General features: G+C 39.4%; 7 protein-coding genes and 1 non-coding gene across 9 annotated transcripts in view; 3 read left to right on the top strand and 5 right to left on the bottom strand.

The window, feature by feature from the left end:
* The window catches only part of LOC123016423 (serine/threonine-protein kinase ATR-like), a 14,385-nt gene extending 7,557 nt beyond the window's left edge, over positions 1 to 6,828 (top strand). For both annotated transcript variants that reach the window (XM_044416812.1, XM_044416813.1), the window contains 3 exons: positions 362 to 1,504; positions 4,934 to 6,547; positions 6,595 to 6,828. In XM_044416812.1, coding sequence (XP_044272747.1) covers positions 362 to 1,504; positions 4,934 to 6,547; positions 6,595 to 6,771 — 2,934 coding nt within the window. In that variant the 3' untranslated portion in view covers positions 6,772 to 6,828. The remainder of the gene's footprint in view (positions 1 to 361; positions 1,505 to 4,933; positions 6,548 to 6,594) is intronic.
* Positions 6,756 to 10,174, bottom strand: LOC123016434 (GTPase Era, mitochondrial). The gene is made up of 5 exons (XM_044416833.1): positions 10,095 to 10,174; positions 9,815 to 10,041; positions 9,642 to 9,766; positions 9,053 to 9,594; positions 6,756 to 6,936 (listed from the first exon to the last, which is right to left on the bottom strand). The coding sequence occupies exons 2-5, from the start codon at positions 9,992 to 9,994 to the stop codon at positions 6,773 to 6,775; spliced, it is 1,011 nt and encodes a 336-aa protein (XP_044272768.1). The 5' UTR covers positions 9,995 to 10,041; positions 10,095 to 10,174; the 3' UTR covers positions 6,756 to 6,772.
* Positions 10,175 to 10,201: 27 nt separating this feature from the next.
* LOC123016442 (RNA polymerase II transcriptional coactivator) lies at positions 10,202 to 10,726 on the top strand. Its single transcript, XM_044416844.1, has 2 exons — positions 10,202 to 10,370; positions 10,422 to 10,726. Exons 1-2 carry the CDS (start codon positions 10,308 to 10,310, stop codon positions 10,677 to 10,679), a joined length of 321 nt encoding a protein of 106 aa, XP_044272779.1. The 5' UTR covers positions 10,202 to 10,307; the 3' UTR covers positions 10,680 to 10,726.
* On the bottom strand, positions 10,718 to 16,898 carry LOC123016426 (Golgi-specific brefeldin A-resistance guanine nucleotide exchange factor 1). The gene is made up of 10 exons (XM_044416816.1): positions 16,447 to 16,898; positions 16,175 to 16,402; positions 15,448 to 16,127; positions 14,852 to 15,397; positions 14,477 to 14,803; positions 14,210 to 14,418; positions 13,276 to 14,160; positions 12,201 to 13,227; positions 11,381 to 11,977; positions 10,718 to 11,272 (listed from the first exon to the last, which is right to left on the bottom strand). Exons 1-10 carry the CDS (start codon positions 16,742 to 16,744, stop codon positions 10,865 to 10,867), a joined length of 5,205 nt encoding a protein of 1,734 aa, XP_044272751.1. The 5' UTR covers positions 16,745 to 16,898; the 3' UTR covers positions 10,718 to 10,864.
* LOC123004563 lies at positions 12,016 to 12,108 on the bottom strand. Its single transcript, XR_006412700.1, has one exon. It is a non-coding gene; the product is annotated as a U6atac minor spliceosomal RNA (small nuclear RNA).
* A 135-nt stretch (positions 16,899 to 17,033) lies between the features above and the next one.
* LOC123003762 (ribosome biogenesis protein BMS1 homolog) lies at positions 17,034 to 21,045 on the top strand. Its single transcript, XM_044396745.1, has 3 exons — positions 17,034 to 20,583; positions 20,635 to 20,796; positions 20,841 to 21,045. Exons 1-3 carry the CDS (start codon positions 17,248 to 17,250, stop codon positions 21,024 to 21,026), a joined length of 3,684 nt encoding a protein of 1,227 aa, XP_044252680.1. The 5' UTR covers positions 17,034 to 17,247; the 3' UTR covers positions 21,027 to 21,045.
* LOC123003763 lies at positions 21,028 to 22,065 on the bottom strand. The gene is made up of 4 exons (XM_044396746.1): positions 21,819 to 22,065; positions 21,655 to 21,769; positions 21,377 to 21,610; positions 21,028 to 21,327 (listed from the first exon to the last, which is right to left on the bottom strand). The coding sequence occupies exons 1-4, from the start codon at positions 22,061 to 22,063 to the stop codon at positions 21,028 to 21,030; spliced, it is 894 nt and encodes a 297-aa protein (XP_044252681.1). The 5' UTR covers positions 22,064 to 22,065.
* Positions 22,066 to 22,287: 222 nt separating this feature from the next.
* On the bottom strand, positions 22,288 to 23,106 carry LOC123004147 (zinc finger protein 513-like). Its single transcript, XM_044397264.1, has one exon. It carries the CDS (start codon positions 23,104 to 23,106, stop codon positions 22,288 to 22,290), a length of 819 nt encoding a protein of 272 aa, XP_044253199.1.
* Between the last annotated feature and the right edge of the window lie 318 nt (positions 23,107 to 23,424).

The following is a 23,424-nucleotide window of genomic DNA, read 5'->3' as shown; positions in this document are numbered from 1 at the left end:
AACTGACAATTAAAAAAAAGTCAAATGTCAAAATTTTTGGACAGATTTTTTTCAATAAAAATTCTACAACGTTGGCGTTTTTTCGACAAGCCCTGTGAATTTTCAAAAATTAAATGATTTTGATGTAGAATAAACTGACAATTAAAAAAAAGTCAAATGTCAAAAATTAAAAGTCAACATTTTTTGCCAGATTTTATTTAATAAAAATTCTACAGCGTTGCCGTTTTTACAAGAGCTGGGAATTTTCAAAAATTAAATGATTTTTGATGTAGAATAAACTGACAAATAAAAAAAAAGTCAAATGTCAAAATTTTTGGAGAGGTTTTTTTTTAATAAAAATTCTACAACGTTGCTGTGTTAGATTTTCGCCCAATTGGACGAGCCCGATGGCGTGGCCGGCGTCACCGCCCTCCAGCCCACTGAGCCCCCCATCGAGCAGCGCATCCTCTCGTTGGAAGTCTCCGGGAAGCTCTCCGACGCGGCCGCTTGCTACGAACACGTCCCCCAGATGAAGCTCCACCACCTCAAAGGCCTAATCCGGTGCTACCTCGACTTGGACAACGTCCACACCGCCTTGCATGTGGCCCAAGGGGCCCTAAACCGCCAACCCGAATTCGGAAACACCCTCTTCGAGCTTCAAGCCGAGCCTTTGTGGCGTCTCGGCCAATACGACGACCTCTCCACACTATTAAATCGCGAAGAAATGACCGAAAACCCCTCATGGGGGGTGAAAATCGGACGAGCTTTACTCGCGTTTCAAAACCGAGATCGTGACGCATTTGAGGGGATAATCGAAGGGATGAAGAGTCAACAAGTGGAGTTTTTGGGGGCTGCAAGTGTCGAAGAAGGGGCGTATCAACACGGTTATTGTTACATTAGTCGACTTCATGCCCTTAATGAGTTACAACAAGTAGAAAAAATCACGTATAAGATTCTTGCGAATCGAAATGATGGCGATTTTGTGCGTCACGTGATTGAAAACTTGTCAAAAGAATGGGAATTGAGGATTAAAGTCGTCCAAGAATCGGTTAGGATAATTGAACCGCTTTTATGTCTGAGGAGGGTTGCAATCGAGCAGTCGAAACGTTTAATTGACACTCATGGGGTGGCTATCCCGATGCTCAATTCTTTATTAGGGGAGTGTTGGTTGTTGAGTGCACAGATGGCTAGATCGGCGGGGGTTCACCAACAAGGTTTCACCTATACGTTGAAAGCCGAGGAGTATAACCCCCCGAGCTTGTTTGTCGAAAAAAGTAAATTGCATTGGGGGAGGGAGGAGCATGAACAAGCATTGACGACACTAAGACGAGGATTGGAAATTTTATTACCTGATAATTCGAAAGAAGCGATTGCTGCATTGTCAATTGAGAAAAGGAAGATTTGTGCTGAAGCGAAATTGTTAATTGCATGTTATAATGATTCTGTATCGAATGTCGATACTGATATTAAAACGGCGAATTATCGGGATGCCAGTGAGATGTATAAGGAGTGGGAGACAGGACTGGTAGGTTTATTGAAGTTTTTTTTTTTACAAAAACAATACAAAAATAAAGAAAATATTAGAAAATTTTGAATTATGCAAAACAATACAAAAAATCGTCGTTTTTGACCTGAATTATGTAATTTCAGCCATGTTGATTTGCGTTTTTTAAATAAAACCGGAAATGTTAAACAGTCTTAACGTTGGCACCACTGGCCAGTTCATTCATAAGTTGTCAATTTCGGTATGAACAAATTAAATTTGTTGCTATGGAGACAGGGTGCTACCAACTATTTCACCAAAATTTTGACTTTGTAATTTCTTGGTTTGACAGAAAAACTTTATTTTTGTAGAAATAGTGTTTTAGCTATTTTATCATTCTTTTGTGTCAGAAATTTACGTAAATCGCATATTTATTTAGTTTTTTTTTGGATTAGAAACTCATTTAATTCGACGCATTTAGCCAAAAATACGCCAAAAAAATCTCCGTTTTAGATCTGAAGTTCGCTATTTTAGCAATTTCTGAGCAATTTAACACGCTTTTAAGCCAGAAAAATTCACCGTATTTTGCCGAAAGAAGACAATAAAGTCACTTTTTTAGCGATTTCATGCATGGATTTTTTTTGTGAGGAATAAGAAAAGAGAGGGAATAAGAGAAAAGAAGTTATTTTCAAAATCCGTTAGCAGTCCAAGTTCAGAATTATAAAAAAACATATTGAAAAAGTCGTTAGAAGTTTGAATTAAGCAAAACAAGATCAAAAATTGATCCAATTTGAGCCATTTTCGAACGATTTTGCGGGTTTTTTGTTTCAGAAACTTACGTAGATCAACATATTTCAGCCATTTCTAAGCGGATTAATTTTTGGACTAGAAGTTTTATCAATCATTTTCGTTAAAAAAAAACAAACTTTACTAGATTTTTCCTTAAAATTGATTTCTTGGTAAAATTAGCCTAGTTTAATATTAAAAAAAAAAACGTTGTTTTAGGTCTGATTTATGTAATTTCAGCATTTTGCGAACACGTTTTTGAGTCTGAAACTCACTTAAATTGCTGAAGCAAGATAAAAAGTGTAAATTAGGTTATTTTCGCCAGAAACTTTCTTAAATCGAAGTGTTTTAATTAAAAAAAAAGATGCATTTAGGTCTGAATTATGTAATTTTTTCAGTCGTTTCCGACAAATTTAACCCTTTTTTGGGCTAGAAATTTTACCAATTTTTAACCAAAATTTTGGCTTTTTAGTTTAAAAAAAGCAAATTTTGTTTTCTAGGTAAAATTAGCCCAGTTTTAGATAAAAAAAAACTCATTTTAACACGTTTTTGAGTCAAAAACTCACTTGAATTGCTGAAAATCATCGTTTTTGTTCTGAATTATGTAATTTCAGTAATTTTGGAACGAAAATTCATCGTATTTCAGCCATTTCTGGCCGGATTAGTAAGTTTTTGAACTGGAAACTCATTAAATCAACGTATTTTGCTAAAACAAATCAAAAACCTTCATTCTAGCTGTGAATTAGCTATTTCACCCGTTTTCGAACGATTTTCACGTTTTATTTTGCCTCAGAAACTTACCTAAATCGTATTTTATAAAAACAAGTCGATAAATGACGTTATTTCAGTCAGAAACTCACTTCAATTGAAATGTTTTGATAAAAAAAAAAAGATAGAAAAAATTTGAGTTACTAGTTTTACCAATTTCAACAAAATATTGACTTTTTTATTAAAAAAAAAAACAGACTTTACTAGATTTAATAGCATAATTTAAAAAAAAAAACTTAGTTTTAGGTCTGAATTATGAAATTTCAGCAATTTGTGAGCAATTTAACACGTTTTTGAGCCAGAAATACACCTAAATTGCTAAAGCAAGATAAAATAATCGTCTTTTCTGACCTTAATTACGTAGTTTCAGCCATTTTCGAACGGTTTAACTAGTCAAATTAAATGGTATTTTATAAAAACAAGTCAGGAAATCGCCCTTTCAAGTGTAAATTACATTATTTTAGCCACAAACTTACTCAAATCGAGGTGTTTTGATAAAAAAAAAACAACTAAAAAAGTCGTCGTTAAGTGTGAATTATGTGATTTTCGTCGTTTCCGACAAATTTAACCCGTTTTTGGGCTAGAAGTTTTACCATTTTTTTTTCAAATAAAAAAAAAATTGTAAGTAAAATTCATCGTATTTCAGTCATTTCTGACCGGCTTAGAAAGCTTTTGAACCGGAAACTCATTCAAATCAACATATTTTGCCAAAACAAATCAAAAACCTTCATTGTAGCTCTAAAGTAAGCCGTTTTCGAACGATTTTCACGTCTTATTTTATAAAAACAAGTCGAAAAATTACGTTATTTCAGTCAGAAACTCACTTAAATCGAAGTGTTTTAGTTGTTAAAAAATAAAGATAAAAAAGTTGTTTTTGGGCAGAATTTCTACCAATTTTACCTAAACTTTGAAAAAAATCGTTGTTTTCTAGGTAAAATTGGCCCAGTTTAAGATAAAAAAAAACTTCGTTTTAGGTCTTAATTACGCAATTTCAGCACTTTGCAAGAAATTTAACGTTTTGGAGTCAGAAACTCGCCTAAATTGCCGAAACAAGACAAAAAATCGTCGTTTTTGACCTGAATTACGTAATTTTAGTGATTCTCTAACGATTTTGCGTGTTTTTTGTTAAAAAAATTCCCGTCGAAACAAGTCAATAAAATCGTTGTTTTGGACATGAATTGGAGTGTTTTTGCATGTTTTTTTTATGCCAGAAGCTTACGAAAATCGATGTATTTTAACCATTTTTTAAACATGTTTATTGCAGTATTTTTTTATTTTTTTTTGACCAAAAACCCATTTAATTCTGTGTTTAACCAATACAAGCCAAAGAAATAAAAAAAAAATCCTCGTTTTAGGTCTTATGGGCTATAAATTCTACCAAATTTTTAACAAAAATTTCACTTTTTCCTTAAAAAAAAAGCAGACTTTGTTTTCTAGGTAAAATTAGCCCATATTTAGATCCTTTTTAGTCCGAATTATCCAATTTGTGGTCGATTTTGAACTGAATTATGTAATTTCAGTAATTTTCGAACGAATTTGCGTGTTTTTCGTTTCAGAAACTCACGTAGATCATCGTATTTCACTCATTTCTGATCAGATTAGCAAGTTTTTCAATCGGAAACTCATTCAAATCAACGTATTTTACCAAAAAAAAGATCTGAATTAAGCTATTTCAGCCGTTTTTGAACAATTTCCACGTTTTATTTTGCCCCAGAAAATTACTTAAATCGTGTTTTATAAACAAAGTCGAAAAACCGTGTAAATTACGTTATTTCAGTCAGAAACTCACTTAAATCGAAGTAAGATAAAAAAAGACCTTTTAGTTTTGAATTTTCAGCCGTTTCGGCCGATTTTAACCCTTTTTTGCTCTGAAATTCCACCAATTTTTTAACAAAATTTTGACGTTTTTTTTTCCAGGTAAAATTGGCCCAGTTTTACGACCGCCGCTTCCAGAATTACGCCCCCGAAGAGTGCGACAGCAGCAAAGGCAGCGAAATGCAAATCTGGATGATTAATTGTTTTTGCAAATCGTTGCGTTACGGCACTGCTTTCGTCTACCAATCAATGCCCAGATTACTATCAATTTGGTTCGATTACGGTACTCGACTATTGGACATCTCCGATGCAAAAACCCGCGACGAACGCAAAAATAATCTCGTCAAAATGACAAAACTCATCGATTATGCCCTCGAGAACCTCCCAACTTACGTGTTTTTGACCGCTTTTTCCCAAATTATTTCACGTATTTGCCATCCACAGAAAGAAGTCTACGTCGAGTTGAAGTCAATAATAATCAAATTACTCCTCAATTATCCCCAACAAAGTCTCTGGATGATCATTTCAGTGATCAAATCGAGTTATAAAGTGCGTGCAAAACGCTGTGTTGAAATTTTCAGCGATGCGAAACTGAAAACGGCAACAATGCAAAAACTAGTCGTTGATTTCACGAATTTGGCCGAAAAACTGATCGAATTATGTAATAAAAATGTAGCACAAGATGTGGAAACGACCACAGTTAGTGCCCTACTCCGGGCGCTTCCCCGGATGTTGGCCAAACCGGACTTCAGCGAGATTATGATCCCTACTCACAAATTCCGGAAGTTGGTACTCCCGAATCCGGACTTTTCCAGCACCCAACACAATCCCTTCCCCAACCATTACGTCCATATCGTGGGAATTGAGGAGGAAGTGACCCTTTTGAGGAGTTTGCAACGTCCGAGAAAAATCACATTTCGGGGCTCCGACGGTAGGACTTACATCCAAATGTTGAAACCGAAAGATGACCTCCGGAAAGACTTCCGGTTGATGGAATTCAACGATATTGTGAACCAACTCTTGTCACGTGAACCGGAATCGCGTCAAAGACGCCTCAACATACGCCTCTATTCCGTGGCCCCCTTGAACGAGGAATGCGGTTTGATCGAATGGGTCCCCAATTTGGTGGGCCTACGGCCCATTTTGCACAGTTTGTATAAGCAACGTGGGGGCGCAATGACGACGAAAGAGCTCCGCGACGCCAGTTGCAATCTCCGTGACCCCCTTACGAAAAAACGCGATGTTTTTACTAAAACTCTTCTGGTGAGACATCCCCCCGTTTTGGGGGAGTGGTTCCGGAAGGCGTTTCCGGACCCCCAGAGTTGGTTCTTCGCCCGGAGTGCGTATATCAGGACTACGGGGGTCATGTCCATGGTGGGGTACATTCTAGGGCTGGGGGACCGCCACGGGGAGAATATTCTTCTGGATTCGACATGTGGGGACACGGTTCATGTCGATTTTAATTGTCTTTTTAACAAGGGGGAGAGTTTTGAGTGGCCGGAGAGGGTGCCTTTTAGGCTGACGCAGAATATGGTCGCGGCGATGGGGCCTCTGGGGGTTGAAGGGGTCTTTCGGAAGTCTTGTGCTTGCACTTTGAGGGTTTTGAGAACCAATGCTAATACTTTAATGTCGATTGTGACCCCCTTTGTGTATGATCCGCTAGTGTCGTGGCCCCATACTGGGGGGCATAACACCGCAGAGAAGACAAATGAACAAGTAAGGTGTTTTTTTTTTTTATTTAATTTGTTTACTTGTCTTTTTAGGCTTTAGATCATGTCAAAAACATACAATTGAGACTACAAGGGATTATTGTGAAGACTAAAGACCGCTCCTTATCAATTCCCTTATCAGTTGATGGGCAAACAAATAGTTTGATAAATGAAGCGATGAGTATTGATAATTTGTGCCAAATGTACATAGGATGGGGGCCTTATCTCTAATTTATTTTAGAACTAATTTAATTTTTACATAATTATGAAATGTTTTTTGTAAATCAACTTGGAGACTTTCATTGATTTGGCGTAATTTACCTTCACTTTCCCCCGCCACGAGCTTTGCAATGCGTTCACTGGGGCAGTGCACCAAAACAACGCTCGAAATCACACCTGAAAAATCATTTTTTATTGTTGGAAATAATCGATATATTTTAAAAATCGAAATAATCGAATCAGTGTTGCCAGGTCTGGTGAAATGTCACCAAATCTGGTGACTTTTCATACTATTATTATGATTTGGTGAAAACTTTTCTAAAAATTCTAATTTTCGATGATTTTTTTAGAAACGTGACTGTGGTTCCAGCAGAAAATTAATGTATTTTGAAATATTTTTTTTAAATCGAGTATTCGCCCAAAATTATTCTTTTTTAATTGATTTTTTAAGTATTGATATAGTAAATTCAGTCAATAACACTTTTTATTGTATTTTTTTGAGGATTTTGTATGTTTTTTTAGCCATTCAGAAACTTGAATGCTAAATTTTCTCAAAAACAAGTTGGAAAATCGAGAGATAGTTTTGTTTTTCTAAATGGTATTTCACTCAACAAGGTAAAAAAATAGCTAAAATGAGTCAAAAAGTTCATTATTTTGTCCAGTTCTGAACGTTTTAGTACGTTTTTAGCCAGAAACAGAACTATTTTGTAAAATTTCGTTAAAAACAAACCGAAAATTTATCAAATTAGGCCCAAACTAGTATTATTTTTGCATTTTTAAAGTGTTTCAGCACGTTTTTAAAATACACTCACATTTTTGCTAACTGACTGAAAAATTACCAAATTAAAATGAAATTGATATTATTTTAGTGTGTTTCGCTCGATTTAGTCCGTTTTTGAACCAAACACTTGCAAGATCTTGTCAAAACGCGCTTAAAAATCACAAAAACGAATCTAAATTCATCATAGTTTGTCTGTTTCACTCGATGTAATTTATTTTTGAGCAAAAATTAATCAAAAAAAAAAACTAAAAATTGGTCAAAAATAGTGTTATTTATAACTTTCTCAAGCAAGTTTTTATATTAAAGCCTCATTTTTTTTTTGCAATATTATACTAAAACAAATAAAAAAATTACCAAATTAATTCCAAAATTATATTATTTTTCTCTTTCTTGAGCGTTTCAACACGTTTTTCGGCCAGAAACGCAATTATTTCGCAAAAATTCTTTAAGAACAAACAGAAAATTTACTAAAAATTAAATAAAAACAATTTTTCTGATTTTTTTTTCAATAATTGGCTCTAAAACTAACAATTTATTTTGCAAGAACTTGTCAAAACACGCCTAAAAATCAGAAAAACAAATCAAAATTCATGATATTTTCTTTGTTTCACTTAATTTAACTAGTTTTTCAGTAAAAAGTAATCAAAAATAAGCAGAAAAATCGGAAAATTTGATCGAAAACTAATTTTTTTAAACTCGTAAACACGTTTTCCAACCAAAATCTTAGGTTTTTTGTAAGATTTTTCTAAAACAAACCAAAAAAATAACACATTGAATAAAAAACATTAAATAATTTTTGCCTTTTTCCAGTGTTTTAGCACATTTTTCAGCTGAAATTTTATCAAATTGGGTTAAAAATTGCATATTTTTGCTTTTTTCAAGTGGTTAAGAGCGTTTTAAGATAAAAACAGATTTTAACAACAAATTTTTCTAAAATTGTCTGAAAAATTACCAAATTAAATCGTTGTGGACATTATTTTAGCTTGTTTCGCTCGATTTAGTTCGTTTTTTAACCAGACTCATTTATTTTGCAGGATATTGTCAAAACATGCTTAAACACAACAAAAATAAATCTAAATCGATGTTATTTCGTTCGTTTCATTCGATTTAGCTCTTTTTGAGTGAAATTTTGTCAAAATAATAGAACGAAAAATACAAAATATGGTCGAAAATGGTGTTAATTGCAAGATTTTGCTAAAACAAACCAAAAAAACATCAAATTAAGTCATTATTTTTGCTTTTATCAAGTGTTTTAGCATGTTTTTCAAGTAAAAAGGCAAATATCGGGTGACTGTAAATGATTGGGTGTCAAATTAAAAATTCATTTGGCAACCTTTGAATTTTTCACGTGTTTAAGTACGTTTTTGAGCAGATTTGTAAAAAAACGTGAATCTTCGACAGTATTAAAAAAATTAAATGTAAATAGTGAAAGTAGGTGTAAATCTGGTAACTTTTCAGTTAAGATCTGGTGAATTTAATTGCTTTGAGCTGGCAACACTGCATTCAACACACCTTTTTCGTTAATATTGAAAAACTCCATTTCGGGTTTGAGATTGTAGGGGATTTCCTGGGGCAAAAAATCCAACAATTTCGCCCTGACACTATCAACAATGATCTCTTCGGCGGTCTTGTCCGACCAGACTTCCCCCGGGTACAGCCACTCCCCCGGTTTCGCATTTTTAACTAAATAAGTCCTCACTTCGTCTAAGCCGCTTCCCGTGAGGGCTGACACCATGAAAACGTCGCTGAAATGGGGCCACCCCTTGATTTCACTACTCTTGAACGGTTTGCTCCCCGGAATTGGGGCCCCCTCGATGCAATTCTCTGTCAATTGGCGCGTGACATCGAGGAGTTTTCGTTTGGATTTAATAATGTCGACTTTGTTTATGACCAGAAAACTGGGCTTGTCTTTGTTGTCTTCGAGTAAACGGATGATTTTAATATCGAGTTTTTCACGCGTCCAGATGTTGCTAGCGTCGTGGATAACCCCAATTATGTCGGCCTCGCGTAATGAAGCTTTGCTGTCGCGTAAAAAGGATTTTTCCAAGCCAAATCTGGAAAATTCGTTTAGTTGGTGAGTGGGACTGGTTTGGGGACCTACTTTTTGTATTCCTGGAAAGTGACAATGCCGGGAGTGTCGAGGAAAACGATCTGGGAGTCCCCCTCTGTGAAAATCGCCTGGGTTTTGGCCCGAGTTGTGTGGACTTTACTCGACGCTGGACACACCTATTTTGAGTCATTATTTAGAGAAATAAACGAGAAAAAGGCTCAAACCTTGCGATCCATTAAATTATTAATAAAAGTGCTTTTGCCCACATTTGGGACACCTATCACGGCCACTTTCAATAGTTTGGTGACGAAGTCTTCATTTGGGGCTATATCAGACACTTGAGAAGCTTTTGTGCTGAATTTTACCTCAAATCCGCGGAAAATTAAGCCTAAATTTCGCAACATTTCCGATTTTGAGGTTAGGAAGAGTGAGGTTATGTTTAAATAAATGGCTAAATTAACACCCAAAAATTATGTTTAACGTTACAATTGTATTAATACACACTTTTAGTCAGTCCTGAGTAGCTTAATTGTGTATTTTATTAGTTTTTTGTGAATTTAATAAAAAAATGAGGTTAGGTGTTTTTGTAAATTTTATAACAATCGAGGTTGGCACTCGTGCATTTTCGTTTCATACAGTTGGCAGCAGTTTTTAAAATCCGTTCGCGTCTTGTAATTTTTCTTGTAATTAGCAATTAGGCTCAAACTTTGCTCCAAAATGCCCAAAAACAAGCATTCTAAAAAGTCCGACACCTCAGACTCCGATTCTGGTCCCGAGGATGTGAGTATTTTTTCACCGGTGTCACCTAACCTCACATTTTTTTATTTACAGAGAGGCCCCGCGAAGAAGCAGAAGACGCAAGGCAAGGCCAGTGGCGACGGCGATGAGACCTCGTGGGATTTGGGGAAGAACCGGTTCGTGAAATTGACCGAGTTTAAGGGAAAATGGTACGTGAATATCCGCGAGTTTTACAACGCCGATGGGGAGCTGCGCCCCGGCAAAAAGGGGATCATGTTGACCATGGAGCAGTGGCACAAATTCAAGGAGGTCATGCCCGACCTTGAGGCGGCAATCAAGAGAAATGTTTGAATTGGTTTCTTATTTATGTGTTAATAAATAAAGTTGAGTTCACTAAATACTTTGTTTTATTTGGGTAACAACTGAGTAAAAATATATCTTTGATGTACACAATACGGAAAAGGGCGTTAAATAACAGAAAAGGAAACAATTATTTACATAAAATTAGGATTTAAAATTTTCTAGTCTAGAAACACTTAAACATCGCTCGTTTTTATGTCACTATTTGTACACACTGGAATGAAATTTCCCTGTTCTGTACCAAACAGAATCTCGGAGCCCGGGGGTATAAAATCGCCCCCCGAGTCCGAACTGAAATAATTTGAAGACTGAAACACGTTGGTGTTGTTATTTGGGGCGTCAGACTCGACTAGATCATTATTTTTATTAACATCTAATAAATTTGGCGCATTTTCTTCCTCTGTAGTGGCATTATTGTAGGGGTTTCCCACATATTCGGAGTACAACGATACGGGACTGTTATACAACACTGGAAATGTATGACTTTGATTTTTGGCGTATAAGTAGGGCATGCCGGGCTGGAGCGTCGGCTGGAGAAACGGGGGCGGGGGCGGAGGCGCCGAGGCAATCGGCGTTGACACCATCTACAAAAACAAAAAAATTAAATTAAAAAATAAAAATAGACGTGGCAACGCTGCAAATCCTAGTTACTTTACTACTACCAACTTCTGTCATTTGTTTTAAGCCCCCACCTGTCCCAAATGCGCGAAAAGCGGCGACGAGACTTGTTGTTGACTCGATGGGGGCTGTAGTATAATCGACTTGGTGGCATTCTCAATATTATGTTGCAACACCTCCACATTCTCCCGTTTTCCTTGTTGTTCCCTAAACAACTCTTCTTTCATCCCTGGGAGGAATTTATTGATCCTGTCCCACGTGGCCATCCAAAGGGGGCTCTTCCCATCAGCCCCTTCAAAAACTTTCGCCGAATCCATGACCAAAAGCATGTTTTTCAACGATTCGGGGATGGCCTCAGCCAAAAGATCACTCTTATCAGCATGCATGTACTTATCAATGAAATCCAGGATTACCAACCATAAATTAGAGAAAGTTGGGAGGGAGAGGAGTGGAGTTAGATGGTGGAGGAACACCTTGGAGAGGACAGTGGCGGCGCGCATACGCGTCTCCTCCATGGCCATGGGGTCTTTGGGGTCAATATTGGTAAGGAGGTGTGCCAGGAGGGGGAAAAGGACTCGGTGGAAACACGCCTCCCATTCAGGGCCTGTAAGAGTCTGCAAATCGTGCACAAGAAGCGCCCTCTGTAGGTAAGTAATAGCACTCATGCGAATCTAAAACAAAAGAATTTTTTTTAGGGGGTTGGGGAGAAAAAAAAATGGGGTTGAGTGTGCGACGCTCAACCTTATTTGTGTTTCCAACCTTGTCTAGGGGAGTGCTAACCGTCTCTCCTTTCATACTACACAATTTACACCTCACCCTCACACTGTATATATCCTTACAATGGACCGTCTCGTGTTAGTGAGATGTAAGTAAATGGCGCGAAATTCAAATTACCTCTCTCCTAATATCGCAACAAAGCCGAGCAATGCCTTGAAGTAAAGGACACCATCCTTGTGTCCACAATGACGTTTCTTTAGCCAAAGCCCCGCCTTCCTCCGCCCACCATTTAAAAATCTGGGCGGTCCTTGTATGCAAAGTGTGCATCAAATCCAATAACTGTATCGAAATTTGATGATACCCACTAGGCACCTCCTCCTCGTCACTTTCCTCATCCGGACTACTCGTCGGACTTCGTCGCTCCGCCCCTTTCCGACGCTGTCTCCTCCCTCTCGCTTCTTTACCCCTCCTCTGTCTTCTATTCCCATGCAAACTTGCCTCCACAAACGTCCTGATACAATGTACGCAATCATCGAAATTATAAGGCGTGATGTGAGCCACATCCCTGACAAGAAACGCAAGACTTTCGCAACATTTTATAAGACTACTTGGGTCATGAGGCCCCAAATTGCGTTCAAGTGCAAGACTATATTGACTCGGTGGGAGTGTACGCCCCACAACCGGTTGAATCTCCCCTTCATTCCCTACAAGAATCCACCCACAGGCGGGGCTTTGTGGGCGGTGCTTCGGACTTTTGCTCAATTCCGAATCGGAAGTGTAGCCACGATCGGGCGTGTCATCGTCGGAAGCCACACCTTCGCCGTCTGATTTAGTAGTGGGGTGATCATCAGCGATTGGTTTAGGTGGGACAGCACCCGCCCCCACACACTCCAATAGGGTGAAAATAATCGTCCAATCAGTCTCAGTGTGGATATTTTGAGCGGAGGTTTTGAGGAGTTCATAGAGACCGAATGAGATCTGACGCGAAATACGACACAATGTGGAGGATTTGAGGAGGAGGAGCATTTGGAGGGATTGGAGGACGATGGGGCTCATGTCTTCGTTGCGCATAAGACGATTTGCGATACGAAGGAGGCCGATAACTGAACGTTCTAATAAAAATTGATAATCGAAAACTGAAGAATTCATGACGAGGGTGTAGATATGATCACGGACTGTCTGCCATATTGTCATGACTCGATCCCTGAAAACGCCATTTTGAATCTGGGGGAATTTCGTTTTTCGAACTCACCTGTTTTGTATCACGATTTTAATTAAAAGTTCGAGGAAAAATACAGCAACATTCTCGTTGTAGTTATAACCGAGGCTTTTTTGAACGTCTGGGGGCCTCGATAACTCGATTAAAGCCCCAACAAGGGCCTTAAGTGACTCATCATGAAGAAACTTCGAATCAGTTATAACCAAATCAAAGTTACATTCTTTTATCGTCTCCTTAGCCACATCCATGTGTTGTTGTTCTTCAACAGTTGGTACCCGTGATAAATTCTCACTTGAGACCATATACGAATACAATGAACTAAAAAGACCACTTTCTTGTTTTTGCAAATTTTCAACTTCCTCATAAATCAAAACGATTTTTCCACTACTTTCAATAAAATCCTCAGCTTCGATGTAACTCTTCGGTAATAACCCCAAAATATACAGTGACAAAACCAAATCAAATAAATTTTTCCACCCTTCACGGATATTATCACCGTGTTGGTGGCACAAATCAAGAACACATTTCAAGGCCAAACGCGCTTTAACATTACCCCCAAACATAATAACCCCATTGTTGGGTCTTTGCAAATTATGAAAGTTGGTAAACTTGGCTAAGGTTTGTATCAACATGTCGAGATTTTTCGACATGGCGAAATGTGATGAAATAAATGCGCATTTTTGGAAACCCATCATTGCTTTCTTATAAATTGGTTGTTCTTCTGATTTGTCAAAAACAAAAGACAGGGCTGCCACAATCGGTGCCCAAATCAACGCGAAAAGTTCCTGATCGAATTGACCCCCATTGACGTGGTAGTAAACACCGTCTTTCGACGCCCCCTTACGCAGGAGCACCTTCCAGAGGTAATTCTCACGAACGAGACCAGTTTGTTCAGCCGGCATAACAATTTCGTCAGTCCTACAATTAAAAAAAAATATATTAAGTTGGTACCCCTGACATAAATTACCTAATAGCGTTGTAAATCTCATCGAGCATGTCCTCATCGAAATCATTGCCTCCATTGACACCTTTTAGGTTCTTTTTAAAACCGGCGAGTGTCATTGGGGTTTTTTGTTTCTTCGCATTTTGGTTATGTTGGTCAACGTTGAGGATAATCACAGCGTAGGCGAGTGTAAAAGCCGCATCTACGTCGACAAACGGCTCACCGTTACTTTTCTACAAAAAAATTCAAATTTCGCGCCGGTTGGTACGATTTTAAGTGTTGCCAACCTACATGCCAGTGCTCCGCAAAATGTTCCATCAAATGCGAAATAATAGGTGCCTCCCCTGGCAATCTAAAAGTCTCCAAATAGTGTCTCAACGCCTCATCAATCCGTGTATTTGTAAAATCAAAAGTTTTCAAAAACGCATCAAGAATTGTGACATTACTGCGATTTCCCAAATATTCCCCAATCATTTTCTTATCCAATCCGGAATTTTCCTTGAGAAAAAGTGCAATTTCATGCGGGTCAAGTTCATTTTTCAATACTCCATGCTCCTGAAGGAATTGGATACCTTTCTTGGGTTTGTGATTAAAATGTTCGGTACCGGTTGGGAGCCACTGGAATGTAACTAAATGACATAACCCCACTTTTTTCAAAAAACTTACTTTTTTGATGTTTTTTTGCGCCATAAGTTCGTCTTTACTGGGAATTTGATCGGAAATCTTCTGTCTGGTGGTTTTTCCAATAAAATTCGTGATAGTTTCAATATTTTCGGTGCTTGACTCGAGTTTCGCCCCCTCTTCCAAAGTCTCACTTTTTTCAAAACAATGCTGTTCTATACTCTCAATTACCGTTAATAACGCATCTAGTGATAACATATGGGTGTGATAAACACCCGAAGTGGCCGAAAACGCGTTTTTTGCCAATAATTTAGTCAAATCTTCGTAGAGATTAGTACAATACAAATTACAATCGTAATTTAGGTAGAGTTCGGTTACAAGACCCGGAATTCGCCACAATTGGAGGATATTATCAAGGGCGATTTCCTTATGTTCGTAGGAGATTTTCCCCGAATCGGTTACAATAATATCGATTAATTTAGTTAAATAAAATTCAAGTTGGAACTTGAGGTGAGTTCTCAACGCCTCAAACATCAAAAAACAGACTTGGAGATCGGCCGCAAAGACAGACAAGCGTTCCGATGACAAAAGCTACAAAAAAATTACAAAATAAAATTGAAAAATTGTAATTTGTGACTCACAGAGAATAAATTTCGACACAAATCATCTCTAACTAGGGCTAAAAGAGGTGAATATTTCCCAATACTGTCAGCCCCCACTTCAAAAGCCACAGTGAGCAACGTGAGCCCCAAATGTATCATAACATCAGTGTTTTGTTTCTCCAAGGGGTTACAAAGACTGATCAAAAACCTAAATAACTCCCGAACACAAGCCAGGCCATAGGGGGCTAAAACAACCTCTTCGCCCATTTGTTGGGTAAACCTGATCCCCCTTTGATTGATATAATCGTGAGCCTCCTCAATTTCAGGTACCGTCGTTTCCTCCTCATGATCCGGACTAGGGGGCTCCACATTGATTTGCACATTACTATCGAAATTTGAGGGGGATTCTGTGGCATTTTCCGGAGTAATTTGCGAAATTGAGCCTTGCATGTCGACTATATTCCCAGCAGGGGTCATGGGGGTTGTCGAGAGATGATTAGTGCGATTCTGGGGCTTTAATTGAGTCGGGGGCGACGGCGTTTCCTCCAATTTCGACAATCTGAACGACTTTTTCCGCTTGGTTCGGGTTTGTTCGATAGCCCCCGGACGCATTTTGAACTGTTTGACGGCACACAAGTCCTCGGAGAATTGGGGGAGACGCATGAAGACAAGTTGGACCATGTCTTTGAGGTAGTGCTCAGCGGTGCGTCTCAACAATTCTACAAAATTAAATGAGTGTCTGTCGTTCAAGGGTATGGGGGCTCACCGTTGAGACGTGTCTCAAAACAGATCCGGAAACACGACAGCATAATCTCGCAGAGACTCTCGTTGGTGAGAGTGGCCCCCTCGGGGGCCAGAGTCAGGGTGCGTAACACTTGCAGGATTCTCATGAGGACCACGCCGTCGGAGCTCTGGTCTGTGCCCACAAACCGGGCGTGGGTGACCGCATCGGCGATACTGTGCACGGTGGTGGGCACCGAACTATGAGTGGGGTCTACAAGGGGGCTATCAGCGCTGGTTTAACTCAAACACACTCACCGATCAATCCGTACGCCAGGAACTTGTTAACTGCTGATAGAGCGAGACTTGTCACCGGGCCTGTGGTCTCCTCCGATCGAATCACCTCCAGGAACGGCCCCAAATAAATGTTCGGTTGCACCAAACGCAAATCGTCGATTTTGTTCAAGATTTCTTTGAGTTCTTGGAAGTTTTTCATGAGGGGGTCGTCGTCGTCTTGGTGGGAGTGGGACGACCAACGGGCGCCGCGACGCATCGCCGTCATTAAAGTACACATTTCGCCCCTCACCACGAAAATACCGTTACCCGGAAGCGACATTTTACCCCGTTTTGAGACAATTTACAAAAGCACTGTTTACATTCTTGACACGACCAACACGTCACTCGAAACATTGCTGCCAACCACATTTAACAAAACTTGACGGTTTTTTACAATGAAACGGCCCCGGAAACCCTCGAGTTGTTGTATCACATCCTGTGAGACACCTGAGACAATTATATTGACCCTAAATTGCCAAAAAGTGCGAAAAAAAAAACGAATTACCCAAAAATTAATTCTGTCATGTTGGTAATCCGTGATAAATGTCAAATGTAAAAAACGTGTCATAACCCCAAAAATATTTTTGTGTTTACTTGAGAAAAATTGTAATGAATCAAACCCTACTAAATCACCGAACAATTCAGCCGCCCATAAATTTATAAAAAAAACAACACTAATTGTCAATTACCCCAAAATTTAGTTCGTCAGGTTGGTAGTAGTGCTTGAGAAATGTCACACGTGACATAACCTCACACACACGTGTTGTGTTTTTGTGGGGAAAAATGGTTCAAAATCACGCGAGTGATGACTCAAACGCGAAAAAGTCACACCGGGAGCGTCATTCCGGCCGCAAGGCCCAGAAAAAGGAGAAAAAAAGTGTGGGGGAAGTCTCCGACAAGCAGCGTAACCCCAAAGCCTTTGCCTTTAATTCCGCCATCCGTGCTGAGCGTAAATTTCGCCGAAGACAGGATATCGACACGAAAAAACAGCATGTTCCTCTTGTTGATCGTACCCCTTTGGAGCCCCCTCCGATTCTGATAGCCGTGGTGGGGCCCCCGAAAGTCGGCAAAAGCACGCTAATCAACAACTTGATTAAATTGTTCACAAAGTCGCCCCTGGTGGAAATCAAGGGCCCCGTGACCCTTGTCACTGGTAAAAAACGCCGAATCACTTTCATCGAGTGCAACAACGACATAAACAGCATGATTGACTTGGCGAAAGTGGCCGATTTGGTGCTTCTACTATGTGATGCAAGTTTCGGTTTCGAAATGGAAGTTTTCGAGTTTTTAAACATCTGTCAAGTCCATGGAATGCCCAAAATCATGGGTATTTTAACCCATCTCGATGTGATCAAAAACGCAAAAACCCTAAAAACCACGAAAAAAGTCCTAAAACACCGATTCTGGACCGAGGTCTACCCCGGAGCCAAACTTTTCTACCTCTCCGGACTCGTACACGACGAATATTTACGTAACGAAATTCGCAATTTGGGGCGTTTCATCTCTGTGATGAAGTTCCGCCCATTAACATGGCGCACCAATCACGGCTATCTACTAGCCGATCGCTACGAGGATTTGACCAATCAGGAAGTGATCCGACAAAATCCGAAATGTGATCGTATTATTTCGCTCTATGGTTACGTAAGAGGCGTGCCTATTAAAAACCACGCCTCGATACATATCGCCGGATTGGGTGATGTTAAAATCCATGACGTTTCATACCTCCCTGATCCTTGCCCACTTCCTGAACAAATCAAAAAGCGGGCGTTGATCGAAAAGGAGAAATTGATATACGCCCCCTTTTCGGGAGTTGGAGGTATTGTGTATGACAAAGATGCGGTTTATGTCGAATTGGGGGGTTCACATAGTCATAGTAATAAAAACGAGGAGACTGACATTGTTACCAACCTGATTGATACGCAAAAAACCCTAGATGTCAAAATGGCGCATTCAAAAATACAAATTTTTACGGGAGGAAAAGAAATCACAGGGGAGGAGTTTGAGGAGGAGGAAGATCAAGAAGAGGAAATGCAACTTTATGAGAAGCAAGACAAGAAAGAGGAGGAGGATTTGGAGGATGAATTGAAGAAATTGAGGGGACAATATGGACGGTTTAGGGAGGAAAGAGTTGAAGATGAGGGGAGGGTGAGGAGGAGGGTCGTTTTTGAAACAGGGGATGACGAATTTGCCAACAACATTGAAGATTTAGAAGAAGATTCCGTTGAAAAAATTGAAGATTCAAAAAGCAAGGAAGTTATAAATTTTGATGAATTAGAAGATAAAGAATTAATTGAGCGAAAGAAGAAGAATGTAGAAGAAAAGCAAGACGATGTTCATTCGAAAATCAGCAATATTTTGAAGAAACTGGACGAAAAGAAGAAAACTACTTTTGAAGAAAGAAGAACGGAAGAAAAAAATTCGTCCGTAACTGAAGAATCCGATCAAGAAATGGAAGATGACGATGATATAAAATGGGAGGAAGATCAGGAAGAAGAAAATTCGTCAGAAGATGAAGAAAATGTAGAAAGAAGAAAGGAAGAAGAAAATTCGTCAGAAGCTGAGGATTCCGATGAAGAAATGGAAAATGACGATGATATAAAATGGGAAGAAAATTCGTTAGAAGATGAAGAAAGGGAAGATAATGACGACATAAAATGGAAGGAAAATTTGGTGGAAAAGGCCCACACGGCCTTCTTAGATCGTCAAAGTACCAATCAAAACCTCATGAAGCTCGTTTATGGCATTTTCAATGAAAAACAAGAAGAAGAAGAAATAAAAACAGAACCGGAAGAGGAAGAAACACTCGGTGGTCTCTTCAAAAAAGTCTCACGCACTCAACAAAAACTCAAACTCGATAAAGACACCATGAACCTCCCTGAATCAGCCCTAATTCAGCCCTGGAACGCCCCCATTAGAGACTATCTAAATGAAGAAAACAAAATAACGATCGTTAATTGTTTCGTGACTGGTCAATGGAAAAGTACAGAGGACGCAAGTGAACTTTTAAAATTAGACGATGAAGATTTAAGCGAAGATTCGGAAATTTTCGGCGATTTTGAGGATCTTGAAACGGGTGAAAAACACACGAAACGGAAACGAGACGACGAAGAGGCAGACAAGCAAGCTTTGGCGGAGAAAAAGCGTAAATTAAAGGAGAAATTCGATGAAGAATATGACAATACGGAAAAAAAATCCTATTATGACGATTTGAAACAAAGTGCAGAGAAACAAGCCCAATTAAATAAGAACGTTTTTGCGAATATGGCCGATGATGTCCGAGTGGAGATCGAGGGTTTCCGGCCGGGGATGTACGTCCGAATTGAGATTCGTGATATTCCGGCCGAATTCGTGACGAATTTCAATCCGACGTATCCGCTAGTTGTAGGTGCGCTCAATATGGGCGAAGAAAATATCGGTTACGTTAACGTGAAAATAAAAAAACATCGGTGGTATAGTAAAATCTTGAAAACGGGGGATCCCCTTATTATCTCGCTGGGTTGGCGGCGGTTTCAAACCCTCCCGATCTATTCGAAACTGGAGGATGATTTAAAATTTCGTTATTTGAAGTACACCCCCGAGCATTTAGCGTGCAATGCACATTTTTGGGGCCCCATAACGCCCCAAGGGTCGGGTTTTGTCGCTTTGCAATCGGTCGATTGTGAGAGTGTGAAGCAGGGATTTCGTATTGCTGCCACTGGTGTGGTCCAAGAATTGGATAAATCGACTCAAATAATGAAAAAATTGAAGTTGGTAGGACACCCGTTGAAAATTTACAAAAAAACGGCGTTTATTAAAGGGATGTTTAATAGTGCTTTGGAAGTGGCGAAGTTCGAGGGGGCGAGGATTAAGACAGTTTCGGGGGTCAGGGGACAGATTAAGAAAGCCGTGAATAAGCCTGAAGGGTGTTTTAGGGCCACTTTTGAGGATAAGATTTTGTTAAGTGATATTGTGTTTTGTCGGACTTGGTATAAAGTCGATGTGCCCCAATTTTACACTCCAATAACCACACTTTTGCTCCCCGAGGAGAAGAAAAACACGTGGCGGGGGGTTAGGACCACTGGGGAAATCAAACGGGAAAAAGGAATTAAAAAATTGCCAGATCAGGATAGTTTATATCGAGTATTTGTCAATTTTTTAGTGTTTTATTTTTTATTGTGTTGGTATTTTTAGCCGATTGACAGACAACCTAAACCGTTCAAACCTTTGGTTATTCCTGCTAAGCTACAAAAGGCTTTGCCCTATCGTGATAAGCCCAAACATGGCGTCAAGGCCGCTGATAAGAAGAAGAGTATTGATAGGGTGGCTGTGATTCGTGAACCCTACGAACAAAAGGTGATGTCAAAATTGTGTTTCAGTTTTTGTAATTTATGTTTCAGGTTTCAAACTTGATGAAAATGGTTAAAACGAACTACGAGTATAAACAAGAGAGGATCAAGGCTGAGACTCAGGAGCGTCTCGAGAAGCACAGACAAACAATCGAAGCACAAGAAGCACTGAAAGAGAAGAAAATCAAACAGAAGAAGAAAGAAGTGTTTCGTAACAAAAGTAAAAGTAAAAAATAAATTACAGTTCAGTTTTTAATGCCTTGTGTAACACTTGATGTATTTCAAAAATAGCGTCTTGGCGTACACTACCACTGGTGATTTTTTTCAACTGTGCGGCAACAAAATCCCCAAAAATGTCACATTCGACTTTTGGGGATTTGTCGCGTTTTGGTGGTGGCGAGTCTGGAATTTCTTCCTTGATTTGAATTTCTGGTGATCGAGATGCTTCATCATTTTCGAAAATTTCCTCGTATTTGACCGAGGAGTCGACATGATGGTCCAAAAATGACAGTTTTTGGGCGTACCAACTGTGACATTCCTTAAACAAAAAATAACCAGATTTTGGCCGATTTTAATTACAAACCCACTTCGTTCGTGTCTGTTATTTCGTTTGAGTATTTTGCGATTAAATTATTCCATTGTGTGACGATTTCGATTTCAGTTACGCCGGAACGGACGGCTTGCAAAGCCTCGACTATGTTACACAAACTGTGTTTTTTCAATTCGGTATTTCTGTAGTCCCCATGGTTGGGGTTGTAAAGTATTGGGTGTTTTTTGTACTGTTCGATTAAAGCCTCCATTTGGGCCACATTCCAGCGAGTCTGAAAAAAAATTTAAAAAAAATCCCTAGTGACCAAAAACCAACCTGGTTAAAATCGTGATTGTGCTCCTCGTTGAAGCTTTTTATCTCCAAACAATCCCCTTCCCGCGACGCTCGCAACTTAATAAAGGCATTACAGGGCGCTTCGAGCCGAAACGAACTGAAAAAACCCCATGAAAATACCCAGTCGTACCAACCTAAACCCTTACATCGACTTCCGCAAGCCTTTACTCCGCGATTTGTATTTTTCACCCCCATGTATGCACGAATACGTTATTTCGTAGTAAATCAATTCCGGGTTGATGAACCGTTTAATGTTGGGAGTGGAACTAATTTTTCGACTTGACCTTTTCCAGAATTTTTGACGTTGAAATAACTCGTATTGTGACACAAATAACGTCAATTCATCGTAAGAATTAAACGTTTTTCCGACAAAAACAGTCTGGGCGGCCATTACGCGACACGTTATAACGTGAGAATAACAGCAGGGCGCGTGAAAGTAGCTTCGCTCTTACCGGAATTAGACCAAATGCAACAATAGCGATTTCGCGTTACGGAATTAGGTCAAATGACACAAAACACGCGTTTTAGTGTTTGACATTTATTAAATAAAATTTGAACATGAGTTTGCTCCAAGCCCCGCCTACCAGGCGGGACTAAGTCAAGCCACGCCTCAATTCACTCTTTCGCTTCAGTGTGCTCATTAATGACGTGAACTTTAAGAAAAGTCTCGGTTTTGGCCTTAAAAGGGCACTTTTCACACTCCAACCACTTGATTTCATCAAATACCGTGTGTTTGTAAAAACAGTGTCGGGTAATCCCCGCCTTGTACTTGGATTTAAAGTCACAATGGGGGCACTCGTACTGTGAATGTTCCCGCTCTTGGTGCACCCCCAAATCGGACTTCGTCGCCCCCTTGTAGGGGCATTTCTCACACTTAACCGTCAAAGTTTCGTGCACTTTGGTCACGTGATTGTTTAATTTCCGCTTGCCTTTTGTTTTAAACTCACATTGGTTGCATTTAAGCCACTCGGTGTGCTTGTAATTTATGTGCACTTTGAGTAAATTTAGGGCTTTGCCCTTGTAGTCACACTGGGGGCACTTGAGAGAGGCTTTGTGTTTGTTTTGGTGTTTCAGAAGGCCCTTTTCCGTCACGGCTACGTAGGGGCACTGTTGACACTGCAAGGGGGCCTCGGGGGTGTGCTTTTTCAAAACATGACTGGCGAAATGCGACTTGTGCTCGGTTTGGTAGGAACAGTGGCCACATTTGAGGGTTTTCTCGCGTTTGAAGTTGATTTCGGGGTGTTTTTTCTCGATGTGGTTGAGGAGACAGCCCTCGATTTTCGTTTTGAAGGGACAAGAGGGGCACTTGAAGCCGTCAGGGGTCCATTTGAAGGGGAAGTGGTCGGCTTGGAGCGCGACAGGGGGCTCCGGTTTCACGACTGGTTCATCCTTGATAGTGATGTCGGAGGTTATAAAGCCCTCAAAGGGGTCCATCTCACAAAATTGGGGCTCGCTACACTAAAACATTTTCCTGAAAAAAGTATATAAACAATTGTGAGGTTAGGGTTGTTCTTGACAATAAACATAAAAATAATAGATCGCCAGAGTCGAAACACAAGTATTTACAAGCAGTTGGGCAAAAATAATTAAGGGAATAATTAAAACAACTAATTAGTTCACAATTGTTCCAAGCAAATTGGTAATTTTGATTTATTAGTATAAAGCAAACTATAAATAGACATAACAAAATTAGATGGTTACTCTTTAGTGGTTTGCTCTTTTATACAAATTTTTAATTCTTGTGGCGTTATG

The sequence above is a fragment of the Tribolium madens genome, unplaced genomic scaffold (genome assembly GCF_015345945.1).
Source record: "Tribolium madens isolate multiple individuals breed KSU strain unplaced genomic scaffold, Tmad_KSU_1.1 Scaffold_1;HRSCAF=32;Tcas5.2_LG8, whole genome shotgun sequence".
Classification (NCBI taxonomy): Eukaryota; Metazoa; Arthropoda; class Insecta; order Coleoptera; family Tenebrionidae; genus Tribolium; species Tribolium madens.
Note: the sequence above shows the minus strand (reverse complement) of the source record. Positions and strands in the feature narration are given on the sequence as shown.